The sequence below is a fragment of the Rhincodon typus genome, chromosome 19 (assembly GCF_021869965.1).
Source record: "Rhincodon typus isolate 14 chromosome 19, sRhiTyp1.1, whole genome shotgun sequence".
In the NCBI taxonomy this organism is placed as follows: domain Eukaryota; kingdom Metazoa; phylum Chordata; class Chondrichthyes; order Orectolobiformes; family Rhincodontidae; genus Rhincodon; species Rhincodon typus.
Genome location: NC_063350.1, coordinates 20,778,080 through 20,793,282, shown reverse-complemented (window position 1 = coordinate 20,793,282; position 15,203 = coordinate 20,778,080). Strand labels below are relative to the sequence as shown.

General features: G+C 39.5%; 1 protein-coding gene across 2 annotated transcripts; it reads right to left on the bottom strand.

Annotated features, from left to right (window-relative positions):
* Positions 1 to 4,715: 4,715 nt before the first annotated feature.
* LOC109927255 (serine/arginine-rich splicing factor 6) lies at positions 4,716 to 14,943 on the bottom strand. 2 transcript variants are annotated; one of them, XM_020527224.2, is made up of 6 exons: positions 14,681 to 14,943; positions 12,436 to 12,596; positions 11,708 to 11,826; positions 11,408 to 11,610; positions 8,127 to 8,216; positions 4,716 to 5,926 (listed from the first exon to the last, which is right to left on the bottom strand). In XM_020527224.2, exons 1-6 carry the CDS (start codon positions 14,785 to 14,787, stop codon positions 5,554 to 5,556), a joined length of 1,053 nt encoding a protein of 350 aa, XP_020382813.1. In that variant the 5' UTR covers positions 14,788 to 14,943; the 3' UTR covers positions 4,716 to 5,553. The 2 variants fall into 2 exon arrangements, with proteins under 2 accessions (XP_020382813.1, XP_048464159.1); XM_048608202.1 differs by having other exon boundaries at positions 12,520 to 12,596; positions 14,681 to 14,915.
* Positions 14,944 to 15,203: the final 260 nt, after the last annotated feature.

Sequence of the window (15,203 nt, the reverse complement as noted above, 5' to 3'; positions counted from 1 at the left end):
TGCGGGCTGAGAGATGAAATTGCGCATGTGCAATGCTCTCAGTACCTGTTACCCTCTTTCTGCAGATTCTCCAGTTTTTTGCATAATTTCTGGAACACTTAAGGGTTTCATTTTCATTTCCCAACAGGGTTTTTTTTTAATTGTTTGTTTCCTTTTAATACTTTTTTGATACTTCAGTCTATTTCTTAGAAGTATTAGAATTTTTCCAGTTCTCCCCCCTCCCCCCACCCATGCAGCACGGGCAGGAAATGTGGGAGTATAGGGCAAAATTTTTTTAAATTCAGAATCTCGATGTCAAGAAAAATAATTTTGATTTTCTGCTTAAGGTTCAAATTGCGAGTTTCAAATTTCACTAGTAGCTAGTAACTCCCTTATTTCCATGCACTTGCATCACATTCATGGTCTATTTCATCTCAATTCCACAGCTTCCCATTTTTCTCTCTATCCCCAAGGAACTAGGCAGCACAAATCCTGACGTGAAAGTCAGAAAAATGATCTAGCAGCAGTAAGTCACAGCTTGCTTTTCTCTGAGCCTTCATCAAACTCTGCTTTCACCACAATGTCCCTAAATACTCCAATGGATGCCATTCTCTTCCCTTCATCCAAGCCAGTCAAGCATCAGCATGCCACCAACCTCTGCATACTATGATGCTTGTATGCTCTTAGATCAACTTCTGACCTTCAAGACTTCATTCAGGAGCTCAGACACATATGACTTAAATGCTTCTCCCTGTTCACTCAGGTGATACTGCTGCAGTCAGTCAAGGAACATGTCTAAATCTAGTGCAGTGTTAGGTTAGTCCTGCAGGTCAGGAGCAACTAGTTCATCAGTCCCTTAATTCCTGTAAGCCAATGTCTTCTATAGTTAAACAAAAGGGGGGACTGAGTATGATGACAGTGAACGACAGAGCAATTAGCAGCAGTGTAGGCGCAAAAGAGATAATGGGGTGTCGCCAGTGAATGGTTGGGAAGCATGGAGAGCTGGAATAGCAAATAGTGAGAGAGCCATTGATTGGCTATGCAATAATGGACACCGTAGTCCCTGAGATTTGGCGAGATGTGTGCAGTGGCACAGTTATAGCAAATGGTAGCCCTGTGAGCATGAGGTAGTATAGAGAAGATGGTAGCAATTACTCTCATGGAGCACAGATCATTAACGTTTGTCCTGCAATGCTGTGCATTGTTTCACTCGGGATATTACACCGACCACTGGCTGCTACTTCAGTTCAGGCTGGCTGACTCTGGTGATGTAGGCTCCTTTAGAGCCAAGAACAAAAACTGCCTCCCTTTCCACCACTTCACCTCCAGATCCTCAACGGTGAACTAAGGAAGAGCAAACTTCTCAATCTGGACCACTTCCTCTGAGATTACAGTACAGGACCACAGTGTCATGATATACAACATCTGAAGTCTGGGTAGTAATGAGCAATTTCACTTCTCCTGTCACAAGATTCCACGAGATGGCCACTGAAGAAGCCACTTACATAACACAGAAAAATACATGAGAAAAGTCATCATCCTTTATTACAGGCTGAGTACCATGAATCACATTCTAAAAAAAAAAGCTAAAAATCTGAGAAACTTCAGTCCTTTGTTTTTTTAAAACCTTCAGCATCCACAACATGATTACAGTCCTTGCCTACAATTTTCTAACATGTGCAGGACACAGGGTTGACTTGTATTTTTCTGCCAAAGTGAACACCCTACCCAGATGCTAAACAACCAAATGCAATGAGAAGCCTCTGTAGGTTTTGCAGCCTGCTTGAAGCTGCAAGCATTCTTAGGAGTAAAAGATCTTAGCAATTTTAAATCTATAAATTTAATTACTGCAAAAAGAATAAAATGTTGTGTAATAATTATTGCTTTCTTTTGAACAGCTATTTTCCTTTGTAAGTCAAAGATGTTGATGCATTTTAACAAGATGTATAACATCGTTAAGTGTGCATAGCTGTCAACCTAACATGCAAGTTAGATTAGGTTTGGTTCCTGGAGTCCATCTACAGCAAGACACGTGTTCTTCTTTTTCCAAGAAGTTAAACTGCATTTTTTTTTAAAAAAAACTATCACACTACACACAAATTTTCACCTGTTTGAACAAATTATTCAAATATCAAACTTTGCTAAATAACAGTCTTCACTTTTCAGAAACCTTCCAACTTGTGTGAAACAGCCAGAAAACCTTGTCTACTTGGATCACTAATAGATTCTTATTGTTTGAATTCTTTGAAGCATTCTGACCACGCATCCGTTCTTACAAGTCATTTTAGGATTGAGTTTTGAATTTAAATTAATACTTCCAATTTATAAAAATTCCACATGACAATTGCAACCTAATATTACAAGCACAAAATGAACTCCATAAATTATCAAGAAAATGTCGTCATTATTTTAGCCATTTCATCAGAGCCAAAAATCAGAGATCCCTCCTTGAGAGCAATAAAGAAGGGTCAACATTGGTGGAATTTGATGTGGGCATCAGAGTGGACAGAGGTGAGCTACAGCAAATGTGAGGATGGCACAAGACAAACAGGTGTGACATGACAGCAGATCTCCTGGCAGAAGTAGCTACAAGCAGCAGCATTTACAAAATTAATCAGTGTAATTGCAGTTTGAGAGCTTATTTATTATAGTTGTACAGAGGGTACGGTCAGAAAAACTTTATTACATCTGACTATCTATAACCTAACGAATACACTCAAAAAGCCTGGAGCAGATCGGTAATTTTTCTTCTTTACAAATACTGACATGTCTTCCCTGTACTTTTCCATTTTTCACATATGCTTAGGTGACTATTCCAAATACAAGTCTGCCACAAAGATCCACTTGCAGTTCCCAGTTGGTGCTGACAGCTAATCCAAATAGGGAAAAAAAAAACCATTTAAAACCAAATCATATATTCAATCTTGAACAAAAAAAAACTTAATACATCTTCATGTGCGTGTCCTTTTAGTATACATTTTACCATAGAAATTAACTTCTTTCCAAGCCAGTGAAGGCAGTTGTCTACCTTGTTTATCACACATTTATAATACACCCACAGGAAATGTGACTTCATCCAGGCAGCCGCGTAAATCCAAACATATTCACTGCTTACAAAAAGAAAGCAACATCTTGCAATTCACACTTTGCAAATGCTTTGAATGACCATCCCAAAACAAACTTAATTTCTCAATACTGTAGTAATAAGAGGCAAATGCTGGAAAAGTGAGATTAAGAGAGTTAGGTGGTAATTTTTGGCTTGCACAGACTTGATGGGCCAAAGGACCTTGTTCTGTGCTGTAGACCTCTTGACTCCTCCACCAATATGCCAGATGGAAAGGCAGTATCCAGCATTAAGCCAAAATCTTGTTCAGTTACCCACAAAATAGCCCTGCCACTCAGAATCAAAAGCTGGGTATTCTGCATTAAGTGGCTCATTTTCTGGCTGCCCAAAATTGCTGCACTATTAATGAGGCATTAGTCAAAATATGATGAAGTACACTGCCCATTTGTTCAGATGAATACAACTGCAACAGCCACACAAAAAAATGAAACCGCCCCAAAAAATGCGGTTTGATCAGTGCTTCATGCACTCACCTATACACCCATCACTGACATTTGGCTACTGAGTACGCCTTCACTGCAGCAATTTGGAAAGCTTTTTCTTAAAGCAGCACCACATAAATATGCCATCACCCTATTAGAAATAGCCATAAGCTCCTAAGATTCACCCCATCCAGACTTGGGCATGTGACTGTCCCTTCCTTATCAGAAGATCAAAATTCTTGAACTCCTAACATAACAGTAATATAGCTGCTTCTTCAGAGTTCAGTACTTCAACAGGGGCTTCAACTTTTTCAGGAAATGGAGGTACAGACAAAGTAAAACACTAACATTACCAGTAAAACCCAAATCCCAAGAATAAAATGAAGAAAAACTTAATTTTTGCAGAATCTTAAACAACTGAATTGTTTTTTGCTGTACACAGCAGCACGTTGCTAGGTTGGAAATTGACGCTGCAAAAACTTTTAAAATATGAAAATTCAAACCGGAGTTTTCCAAATTTTAGTACAAAACAAGGAGGCACAAATTTCTCCTAAAAACACAACAGTTTTCCCTCCACTCTATAAATCACTTGTTGCCAAACATTATTGCCAATTTCCATTGTTAGGACTATTCATCCACTATGGAAAGAGAAATAATTAACGTTAGTCTGTGGCACTTTACGCCTCCTGTATAATAGATCTCTGCTCAGCCATGTATTGCTCTGACCGAGAAATACAACACACTTTACAAATCAATGCTTTATCAGAGAAAAGGAGAACTGATTTTTGCTTTCCCAAATGTAATATTTCACTTTAGTAGTAAACATCAGTAGAAACATGGTGCTGTCTGCATATTTTATGCTACACCATCTTACAATGGGGACATGGCTAAAAGATGGTCACATAGCTATTCATGTGTGTGTTGAAAAAGACGCTAATTGCAAACTATACAATCTTTCTGGATCGTTGTGAAAAAAATAAAAGTATTTATACCAGTTTCCATAATATCATGCCTAGAATTCTTCAATTTTATTATACTGAAGTCAACTTTTGTACCTTAACTAGATACTCCAACATGTAGTTATCCCTGCTTAGCACAGTTAGAAAAACCTTAACTTTAAAAGGACAATTATGCTTGTTTGGTAGCTTAAGACAAAATAATGAAGTTCTCAAGAAATAAAATGACAAAAGTTGCAATAAAAATGCTTTATTGAAACCATGCATATTTCAAGTATGTTCTAGTATAAAAAAAACATGCATCTGTAAATGCTGATCTGCACAAAGATCAAAAACCTAAATTAGAATAGTTTACTTTTAGCATAGGGGGACAGTTACACAAATTCAATTGTAAATAATGTGTCCATTACAATATATTCAATGTTATCTAGAAAGGTCATTTCAGCCTACAAAGCTCTTCACGGCTGCATGTAAGCTTGACAAGATTACACTGTTAATTGTATAGTTTACCCACACAGACACCAACCACTAAAGATTGGGATTCATAAGCATGACATTAGATACTTCAGGAAGTATTATACACAATTATAGCCTTGCCACCTCCAAAAGAAGTACTTCTATGTCTGCTGCACACAAGATCATGCCAGGGAGCCAAAGTAGATAATTCAAACTTTTAGAGTTGACATTACTCGTATATTTTAAAATTAGAGTTTTGGCACTAAAATGAAGTGTAACTATCAGGATGTTTTGTACAGTTCTTCATGCACAATACTTTGTGCAATATCCCAGCAATAGAAAAAAAGTAGGAAATTAAAACCAAAGCTACCCTCAAATAGCACAATACACTTTGAAAAGGTTACCAATAGAAGAAAAAAGCAACTGGCCTATTTGCACTTATTGCTCAACAGAGTAATTTAGAGGTTTATGTACAATAGCCCTATACTGTACTCTACACTAGAAAGAAAACAACCAGTTTGAAAAAAATCTGGAGTCTCAAGAGTTGTGTTTACATATACAGCTATTTTAAGAAAAAACATCCAGCTCAAATTCAGCGTTCATAAGCAGTTGTTTGCTAATCCTTAGAGCCAGATCTAGACCTGGATATTGATCTAGATCGGGATCTAGATGCTGATCTAGAACGAGAGTTGGATGGAGAGGCATTCACTGATCTTGGCTTTGAGTTAACTGGTGATGTAAGAAGAGGTGCTTCTCTTGATCTTGAGCGGGACTTTGAACGCGAACGAGACATTGATTTAGCATCTCCTTTACCATTTACTTGAGGGGATCTGGATCTGCTGTGCGACTTATTATTCAATTCAGATTTTGATTTGCTTGGAGATCGAGAACGAGAGCCCTTATCAGACATGACTTTGGAATTATCTCTTGATCTAGATTTCCTTTGTGGAGACTTTGATTTGGACCTGGAATGGCCCTTGCTCTGAGATCTGAAGTTAGAAATACAAAGGAAAATTATTACTTAAATTTTAAAAGTGCCCCCTTTCTTTTTGCATTATAAATTTAGCAAAACAGACAGCTGCAAGAAATGGAGATAAAAATTCAACTTAAATTGAATATAAATGCCTTACAATCGTTAAAAAGGTGTTTGTTCAGCAAATGTATTTGGATCAGAAAGTGCTTAGCTTGCTGAGCTACCTAGTGTCTTGGCATTTGAACTATTTAGTTCCCTACCTGTCCTATCAAAACAGTAGGTCCCCAGCTAACTGCTACTCAACAATCCTCAACTGAATATTCACATACTATTTCCAGCTAAGAGAGTTGTTTAGTCCTGAAAGCTATTCCCAACCTCACTGCTGTTGACTATTATGACAACAGAGACAAGGTCCCAGAAGAACCTAACAAGTTACATAGTCAATACCCTGGATGAAAGAGAAAATTAGGCAAAAACGTAATACTTAAACATCACTTATTAGGTTCAACTCACAAATAGGACGGCGTGTTGGGTAAATGCAGAGAAAAATCAAACATTTGTAGCACTGAATTACAGAAACAAGGTTATTTTCATATTCATTTGTGAATGTATATCTTGTACCTGCACAAATTTTAAATGAACCAATACACATCTACCTATGAAAACAATAATTAAATTCCTGAGCAAAATATCAACCCCTAACTGCCTGCAATGATTACTGAAGTTAATGAAGCAAATTAAGAACAGGAGAACTAGATAAAAAGGCAAGCAATTTGTTTTGTGGCAAACTTCAAGAAAAATCTTGAAGTTTACGGGAATTGATGCAACATTTGAAATTAAGTAACATTTTTTCTGGTAATATAAAACTTCCTAAAGGATGTCTGCATGCCTCAAATTCAAAAACAAATGCAATGACCATATCATGCATGAATACAACCCAATTTTTTTTAAAATAATCATTAATCCTGGAGTTACTACCAAGTTAAAAATGTCTCGACTCTCCTGAGCAGCTAGTACATTACAAACAGGGACTTAAAAATAGCTAACTACAAAACTAACTCACCTCTCCACCCACTACAATCCAAAAAAGATTAAAAAGTGGAATATTCACAAAGTTCAATATCAAAACAAAAAGAGTCTCTGAAAAAGGGTCATTGGACCCAAAACAGTTCAATTCCAGCCTTGGGCAACCGTCTGCGAAGTCTGCACGGGTTTTCTCTGGGTGCTCTGGTTTCCTCCCATAGTCCAAATATGCGCAAGTTATTTGGACTGGCCAAGGGAAATCCACCGTTACAGGGATAGGGTAGGGGGTGTGGGTGAGTCTGGGTGGGATGCTCTTCAGAAAGTCAGTAGGGACTTGCAGGGCCAAACAGCTTGTTTCCACACTGTCGGGATTCTAGGAAATTTAAGAGTTAGCTCTGCTTTCTCTCGACAGATGCTGCCAGACCTGCTGAGTTTTTCCAGCAAATTCTGATGTTGTCCCAAAACACATGCATTGATTAGGAATACAAGTCAATCCTAATGCTCAATGCTCACCATTAAGCACTGAGCCACAGATTAAAAATTTCCCTAACGGACATATACCCTAAGCAACAAATAAGATGAGAAGGTGTACTGATTCCAACAACATAAACCATGCTAAAAAGAAAAGTTTACAAATTAAATATAAGGTAAACTAACAAATATGAAAGCAAATAAGACTAGGTTTGTTGGCTTATCATCCAAGTTGCTGGAGTTCAGATCACATGCAACATACCCACTCTATATTGGATTTATCAAAATTCTGCTCATTATTCAGTTATACACTACTTGTACCTCATGCCATTATATTAGACTACCTAAATACGCTTTTATTATAAAGCAATACAATGTAGATGTTGGAAATCTGAAATCAAGAGAAAAATGCTCAAAATGTTCAACAGGTCTGGCAGCATTTGTGAAGAGGAACAGTTAATGTTTCAGGTCATGACCTGGTTCCTACAATATTAATGACATTTCTTCCTTCACAGAAATTGCCAGATCTGCTGAATGTTTTCAGCACTTTTTTAAAATTGTACCTGTCCACACTTAATATAACCATAAGATTTTTTCATGAACTCACTAGGCAGTATTACATACCTTCAGCAACCTTTACAATTTTGTGTAAAGTTACATATACCATGCAGAATTTGCCTTCAAAACAAAAAAAAATCCAGCCATTCAATAAATTTACTTACCGAGACCGTGACCTGCTCTTTGACGCACTGCCAGACCGACTTTGACTGCTCCTACGACTTCTACTACGACGATGGCTTCGGGACCTCGATCTGTAAATTAAAACATCATTAAAAAAACAGTAATAAGGAGGCAAACTAACTGGCATTTCTTTTTGTCAGTTATTGTAGATTGAAATATGCACCTTAGTTCCAAGTTTCTCAACAACCACATTTACCGAGGACAGTATGATTTGTAAAAATGATAAAGATACTTTTAAGATACGGAGAGCAGCTTAACATCAAGATAAAAGGTGACAACATGCTGTTGAAGCATGTGGATCTGACAACCAAAGTTTAATTTGTCCTCATATCACAGTTGGAGAAGACAACAATTGGCTTCAAGTGCCCAAACATGCAGACACGAGACCCTGACAGAGAAAGAGACAGACAGAGAAAGAAGCCATTTTGCACACAGTATTCTTTCACAAACAGCAATGTGACAATAATGACATCATCTTTTTTGTATCGTTGGCTTGAGGGACAAATATTGAGCAAACTACTGGGGAGAACGCTCTTAGTCTTTCCAATAGTGATACATGATCTTTCATTTCAAAGAGAAAAGGCAGGGCTTTTGTTTAACAACTCGTGAAGAACTGCACACAGACACTGGAATGTCAGCTTAATGTTGTGCTGAAGTGGGGTTTCAACCAACAGCCTTCTGAATCAGAGACGAGAGTCCAATCACGAATGTTATCTACAACCACATGATCCAACTCCACATTTTTAAAGATCCTCAAAAGAATTCAGTCTCAGCTCGACAAGATTTAGTAGCAGCAGTCACACCCCTTAATACTGAGTTCAAATCTCAACTTGAACCTCAAATCATACAATCTAGCTCAGTGTGGTGCTGAGGGGCTGCTGCACTGATGCACGCCACATTTATCAAAGAAGACAATAAACAAACACTTGCGTGTCTGTTTAAGGTAAACAAAAAAGGTTAAGAAACACACGAGTCCTTAGACACCAAGACAACAATTTCCTTCAATCAAACATCAATTAAGCAGATTTCCTGGTCGTTAAACTCACCTGGAATGATGATGTATGTAAATTGGCTGCAATATTACTCTACAAGATGCAAATGAATGTAACTTCCTTCTTTCAATCAGTCCACGTTCACATCCTTTCAACTTTATTCCTGTCCTACAATACTTAGACAGCCATGTCAAATTAACATTACCAACTTGGGTGGCTGAAACATTATGAACTGTAACAGGGGACTCTAGAGTCAGAGAGTTATACAGCACAGAAACAGGCACTTTGGTCCAACTCATCTGCACCGACCAGATATCCTAAACTGATCTAGACTCATTTACCAGCATTTGGCCTATATCCCTTTAAACCCTTCCTATTCATGAACAAATCCAGATGCCTTTTAAAAATGTTGTAATTGTACCCATATCCACCACCTCCTCTGGCAGCTCATTCCATACACACAGAATCCTTTGCGTGAAAACGTTGCTCCTCAGGACCCTTTAAAATCTTTCCCCTCTCACTTAAACTTATGCCCTCTAGTCTTGGACTCCCCTAGCCTGGGGAAAAGACCTTGGCTATTCACCCCATCAATGCACTTCTTGATTTTATAAACCTTTATAAGATCACTCCTCAACCTCCAAAGCTCCAGGGAAAAAAGCCCCAGCCTACTCAGCTCTCTCGATAACTCAAATTCTCCAAGCTTGGCCACACCCTTGTAAATCTTTTATGCACTCTGTCTAGCTCCCACGTCCGGCAGCGGCAGCAGAACAAACACGAGCCAAGTCGCAGACCGAATCCCAAAGCGATGGCATTGAACGAGCATGGTCCGGGCTGAATCCTGGAGCGGCATGTGGAGAAGTGAATCCTGGCACAGTGTGACTCACCTTGTTGCTGGTGAGTACTGGCGAGGAGCGGTTTGGAGGCTGGAGCGATGCAGGACAGCTGTTGGACTTGGGCCTGGAGCCATGTGCTGAGCTACTGCTGTTTGAAATTCTTGCCTGACTGCAACATAAATCCTTTTCACAATGCTATAGCGATATTTCTAACTCATTCCCAAGATACTGTAAGTAATGTTACATCTTTCCTTTTAATCCTCTTTTGTATAACAAAATTTTTTTTTAACTCTAAGATTTGCACCTAGGGTATTTGTTCCTAAGATAGTGCCATTAAAAGGTAGCCATTGTAAAAACTTTTCACTGTACTCCTCTACTGGAGTACAAGTTACAATAAAGGATATTCTATTCTATTCTAGTTTAGCAACATCTTTCCTAGTAAATGTTCCGAGTAGTTTTCTTGATGGTTCTTGATGTTAGGGAAAAGCTTTCATATTGTTGTGACTCCAAATGCATGACTCTTACTTACATACCTGTATCAGCCCTCTCTTGCTCAGTTTCTAAATGCTCTAACAGTCCCCTCACCAGCATTCTTTTACACCAACGCCTGTGAATGGCTCTTCAGAATTTATCTCTGCACTTCCTACAGTTACTTCATTTAGCAGATACAAATTCCCAAAACTAAGTGACAGCTCTTCCTGAACTTTAGCAAGGACCACTCTTGCCACTGTAGTTCAAACTTTGCTATTTAACAGATGGGAGTTTGGCACAAGCAACTGGTTACTGACTTCACACGTTTCCCATTCCTTGATCCATAAGATATCTGTCAATTAGTCTTGCTAAGGAAAGTTGCTCGATACCAAATGCGGCATTCAGTTCATTCTCTACAATGACTTGGTCAAATATACCTTCTATCAGCAGAAATAAAATTTTCAGCTAGCATATTCCTAACTTCTTAAATACTTTTAAACCCATTGGCCTGATACATTTCTCCCCACCTTCTAAAAGAACTTCATACCTTGCCTCTGCCTCAAACCACCTTCAACACCAGAGAGTATAAAGAAAACAAAGGTTGGAGATAAAAACAAAATTTGAAAAACAATTCAGGTCAGAACCATATGGAAAAATTGTCTGCAGACCAGAACCCATCGTCAGAACTCAAAGCAAAATTAACTTGTGTTTTTCTTTTACAGCTGCTAATATTTCCACAATTGTATTTTTATTCACAACTCCCATGTCTAATTCTGTGTTAAATCACATAGGTGGTATTATGTGCACAATGTCTCTAGTATATTATAGACCTACTGCCATAAAAGTAATAACTAAAATTTCCACATAGCAAACCAATTATTAAAGATGCAACCACTTCTAACTTTATTGCAAGATCCTAATCAACTAAATATTTCTTAGCTAACATGCCCTGAAAACAGCACTCACCGCGATCGACTACCAGAAGAGGAGCGTCGATTACGGGGGCGGTCTTCAACCAATCGAATCTTTCTTGCATTGATTTCAGTGCCATCCAACTTGTCCAAAGCTCGTTTCATATCAGAGTACGATCTGAATTCAATGACTCCTTCATTCATACGCTGCTTATGAGCATCTGCATAGGTCACTTCTCCTGCTTGTCTCATGAAATCCTTCAAAAGTGAAAGCAAATTAAAAAAAGCAGTCAAAGAAGAAAGAAACTGCAATTTCAATGTTACTGGAAAATTTATATGCAGTCCCAACACTTACTTTTAGGTCTTGCCAGCTGCAACGGCTTGAAAGATTTTCAACGATCAGTCTGAACTCTGTACGGACAGGTGGCCCATATTTCTCCCTTCCGTTTCTTCGATATCCATAACCACCACTGCCTTAAGAAGTTTAACAAAAAGTCAGTGAGCACTTAACTTATAACAAATCTGTAATATTTTACAGGAGAATAAAAACAGATTAGACTATAAAGTAAACTCAATTAATAATTAATTTCATAGAGTTTGCATTTACACTAAATGCTACAATTATGTTACCATGCATGTCTGCATTTATTTTGCCAAATATTAAAACTAAATATTACATCATGTACTTACATTCTAGCAGATTTTAGAAGTTTGGTACAACACACATATGGTAACAGGCACCTAGTTCAGATTAACCAGTAATGTCTAACCCTTGGCATCCTCATCACCCAGGGTCTAATGGCAAAGGCAGCTGTCGTCATGGCTTCCATTAGGTCAGCCAAACGCCAAAGGCTACATATTGTAAGGTAAAGCCAAGGTCAATCGGAACGGGCAGACATCTTAGCCTCACTGGATTCTTTTAATTAAAAGATCAAGGTCTCGTTAACAAGGTTTGGATGAACACTTACATAATTTAAACAATGTTATATAATTTAAAACAATAAAAATGCCATTAGAAATATTTAAAAGCAAATTCAAAAGTTAAATGCAAGAATATATTAAGCAAGATATTAAACCACTCACTGCGACCTCCACCACCACCATAACCACCGCCATAACTTCCATCACGACGTGGTCCTCTTGCATGCTCCACAATTATGCGCTCACCACAAAGTTCTTTCCCATTCAGTTCATAGACTGCATCATCTGCATCACGTGCATCTTCAAACTCAACAAACCCATACCTGAAAAGAATCAATTAGAACATTGTGGAATACTCTGTATGGCTCACATGATGGACAGCTTGCAACTAGGTTCTTTGGTAGATATCCTCCAGCAATTACTGCACCCTCCAAGTGGACTATCGTTGATAGTTCAAAGGTTTCTGCATGTCAATTCAAAATGTGGAAAATTAATAAACCAAAGAGGATGGAAGTGCAAGTGCTTCTAAATGTAATTACAGCAAATTTTGTTTTAACCAGCACCCTTGATAAATCAGCAAAAATTATATACCTGAATTACCAGAGGTTTACCGTATTACTGTGATCTCCATGATGTCCGAGTAGTCAGTTGAAGGTGCAAGTGAGAAGGCTATATGGTGTTTAGTTTCATTTAAGGCAAAGTTGCAAGATTAAGTGATTTATGCTGTAAAAAGTGATATATATACCCCTTGCACTACATTTCGAAAATTTAAGAGCGTGCTTTTACATTGATTTCATGGACCTCTTGATCAATCAGAATATTTGATTAACCAATACACTCCTGGTCCTCTAGCTGCCAGTTAATAAAAAGTTTGTTGTAGAACTTTAAAAAAAAATCAGTGGATCAATGCTAATAAGTGAGAAATTAGATTTTACAGATTTTGGCACAATAGTCTCTCTGCTTCTATGACATTCCAATCCTGTCTGCCATGGAGAAGTCCAAAAAGGTAAATGAAATTCTTAACATTGACAGCGATTTCCGCTCAGAATTATTAGTCAGTGTCAGATCTCCACATGCAAATCATTTCGTCCTTTATCCTGAAAATTCTTCAAACCCTAATATCCAAATACGTTCCAAATATCCACTGCCCTTTTAAAATATGAATTCTTTCACCATCATCTGATAGGAAATTTCATGTTCCAACACTGTAGATCAATTTCACCCAGACATTCCTTTATTATTTCACCAAAACAAAATCCTTTTTCATTATAGGGTCATTCAGCCAGGAAACAGACCATTCGGTCCAGCCAGTCTATGCCGAACATAATCCCAAACTAAACAGGTCCCACCAGCCTGCTCCCGGCCCATATTCTTCCAGACCTTTCCTATTCATGTACTTATCCAAATGTCTTTTAAGTGCTGGAATTGTAACCCAGTTCCTCAAGAAGCTCATTACATAAGCGAACCACCCACCCTCCGTGTAAAAAAAAAATTGCGTCTCGCGTCTTCAGAAACCTCATTTGGAACAAACGACAATTCTAATGTTAAACGCTACCTTACTTTTTTGCATTTCGGATCCAAAACTGTAAGTTTGAGATTATTGCAGCTCTGCCCAATCACTTTCATAACCACAGGTTTTGCGACAGCTGGTCAAATACTACTACACTGCAAGTGATTCTGCAACAGTTTAAAACGGCACAATTTGCAGAACGAAAGCACTTGGGCAGTAGTGTTAAAACGTGAATAGGGGGGGGGGGGGGAAGCGACGGATCTACGACGGAATGTTGTTATGATTGGCGGAATCCACGTGGACAGCACGAACTAACTATTAAAGGCGAGATTTTGACAAATGGGCATTTGTGGGCGGCGAGGGCTACAGAATGGCGTGAAGTCGAGCGTAAAAACAAAGAAACCGCCTCACGTTTTGGAGGAGCGGACTGAGCAGAGGAAGGAAGGTGGTCCCTGGTGTGACATTTGCACGGGAAACGCATCGAGTGGAATTTGGAAAAGCTAATGCAAGGCGCTCGGCGGTGAAAGCAACAGGGAGAGAAATCAAACAAAAAAAAAGTATGGGGGGGGGACATCCGACATTGATAAATGGTGTACCCTTTCGAGTTTGGAGCTACTTCTCTGCCGCCCTGGCCTCTCTTCACCTTCCCCTCTCCCAGCCGCCATTTTATCCCAATCCACGCGGCACCCCCTTCCACCGCACCCCCAACGCCGCCCAAGGGGGTGAAAAAATGGAGGCGGCATTCCCACAACCGCCGAGGTGATGGGGAGTGAGGAGGTAAACTTCCAGCGATAGCGGTGAGGGGAAGAGAGGAGGGCGGTAAGGGGGAAGCGGGGCCCCCCTCGGCCCCTATCACCAACTCTTCAGCGCCCGCGCCCGCCGCCGCACGTCCCTCACCCGTTCTTCAGGTCCACCTCCAGCAGCCTGCCGTAACCCCTGAAAAATCTCTCCAGGTCCTTCTCGCGAACTTGGTAACTCAACCTCCCCACGTAAACACGCGGCATCTTCCCTTTCTATTTACTTATTATTTCTCTTCCCCGCCCCCCTCCCCGGGCTCGCGCTCTCTCTCTCTCTCTCGCTCCGATCAACCCGCCGCTTTATTTCTCTTTGTGCTTCTCGGGTGACGTGGTACACCAGTCGGCGTTCCCTCTATCTCTACACTCCCGGAGGAACTCGCCGGGTACGTCACCGGGACTTGCCATCTAGCTCACACCTGTCGTCGTCACTGCGCGCTCTGCCTTCTGGGAATTGTAGTTCCTTGTTTGAAAGAGTTTCGGAGATAGGTTCTGCAGTTCCTACTTACATAACAAGGTGTAGAGCTGGATGAACACAGCAGACCGAGCAGCACCCTTTTTCTGAAGAAGGGTCCAGACCCGAGACGTCAGCTTTCCTGCTCCTCTGATGCTGCTTGGCCTGCTGT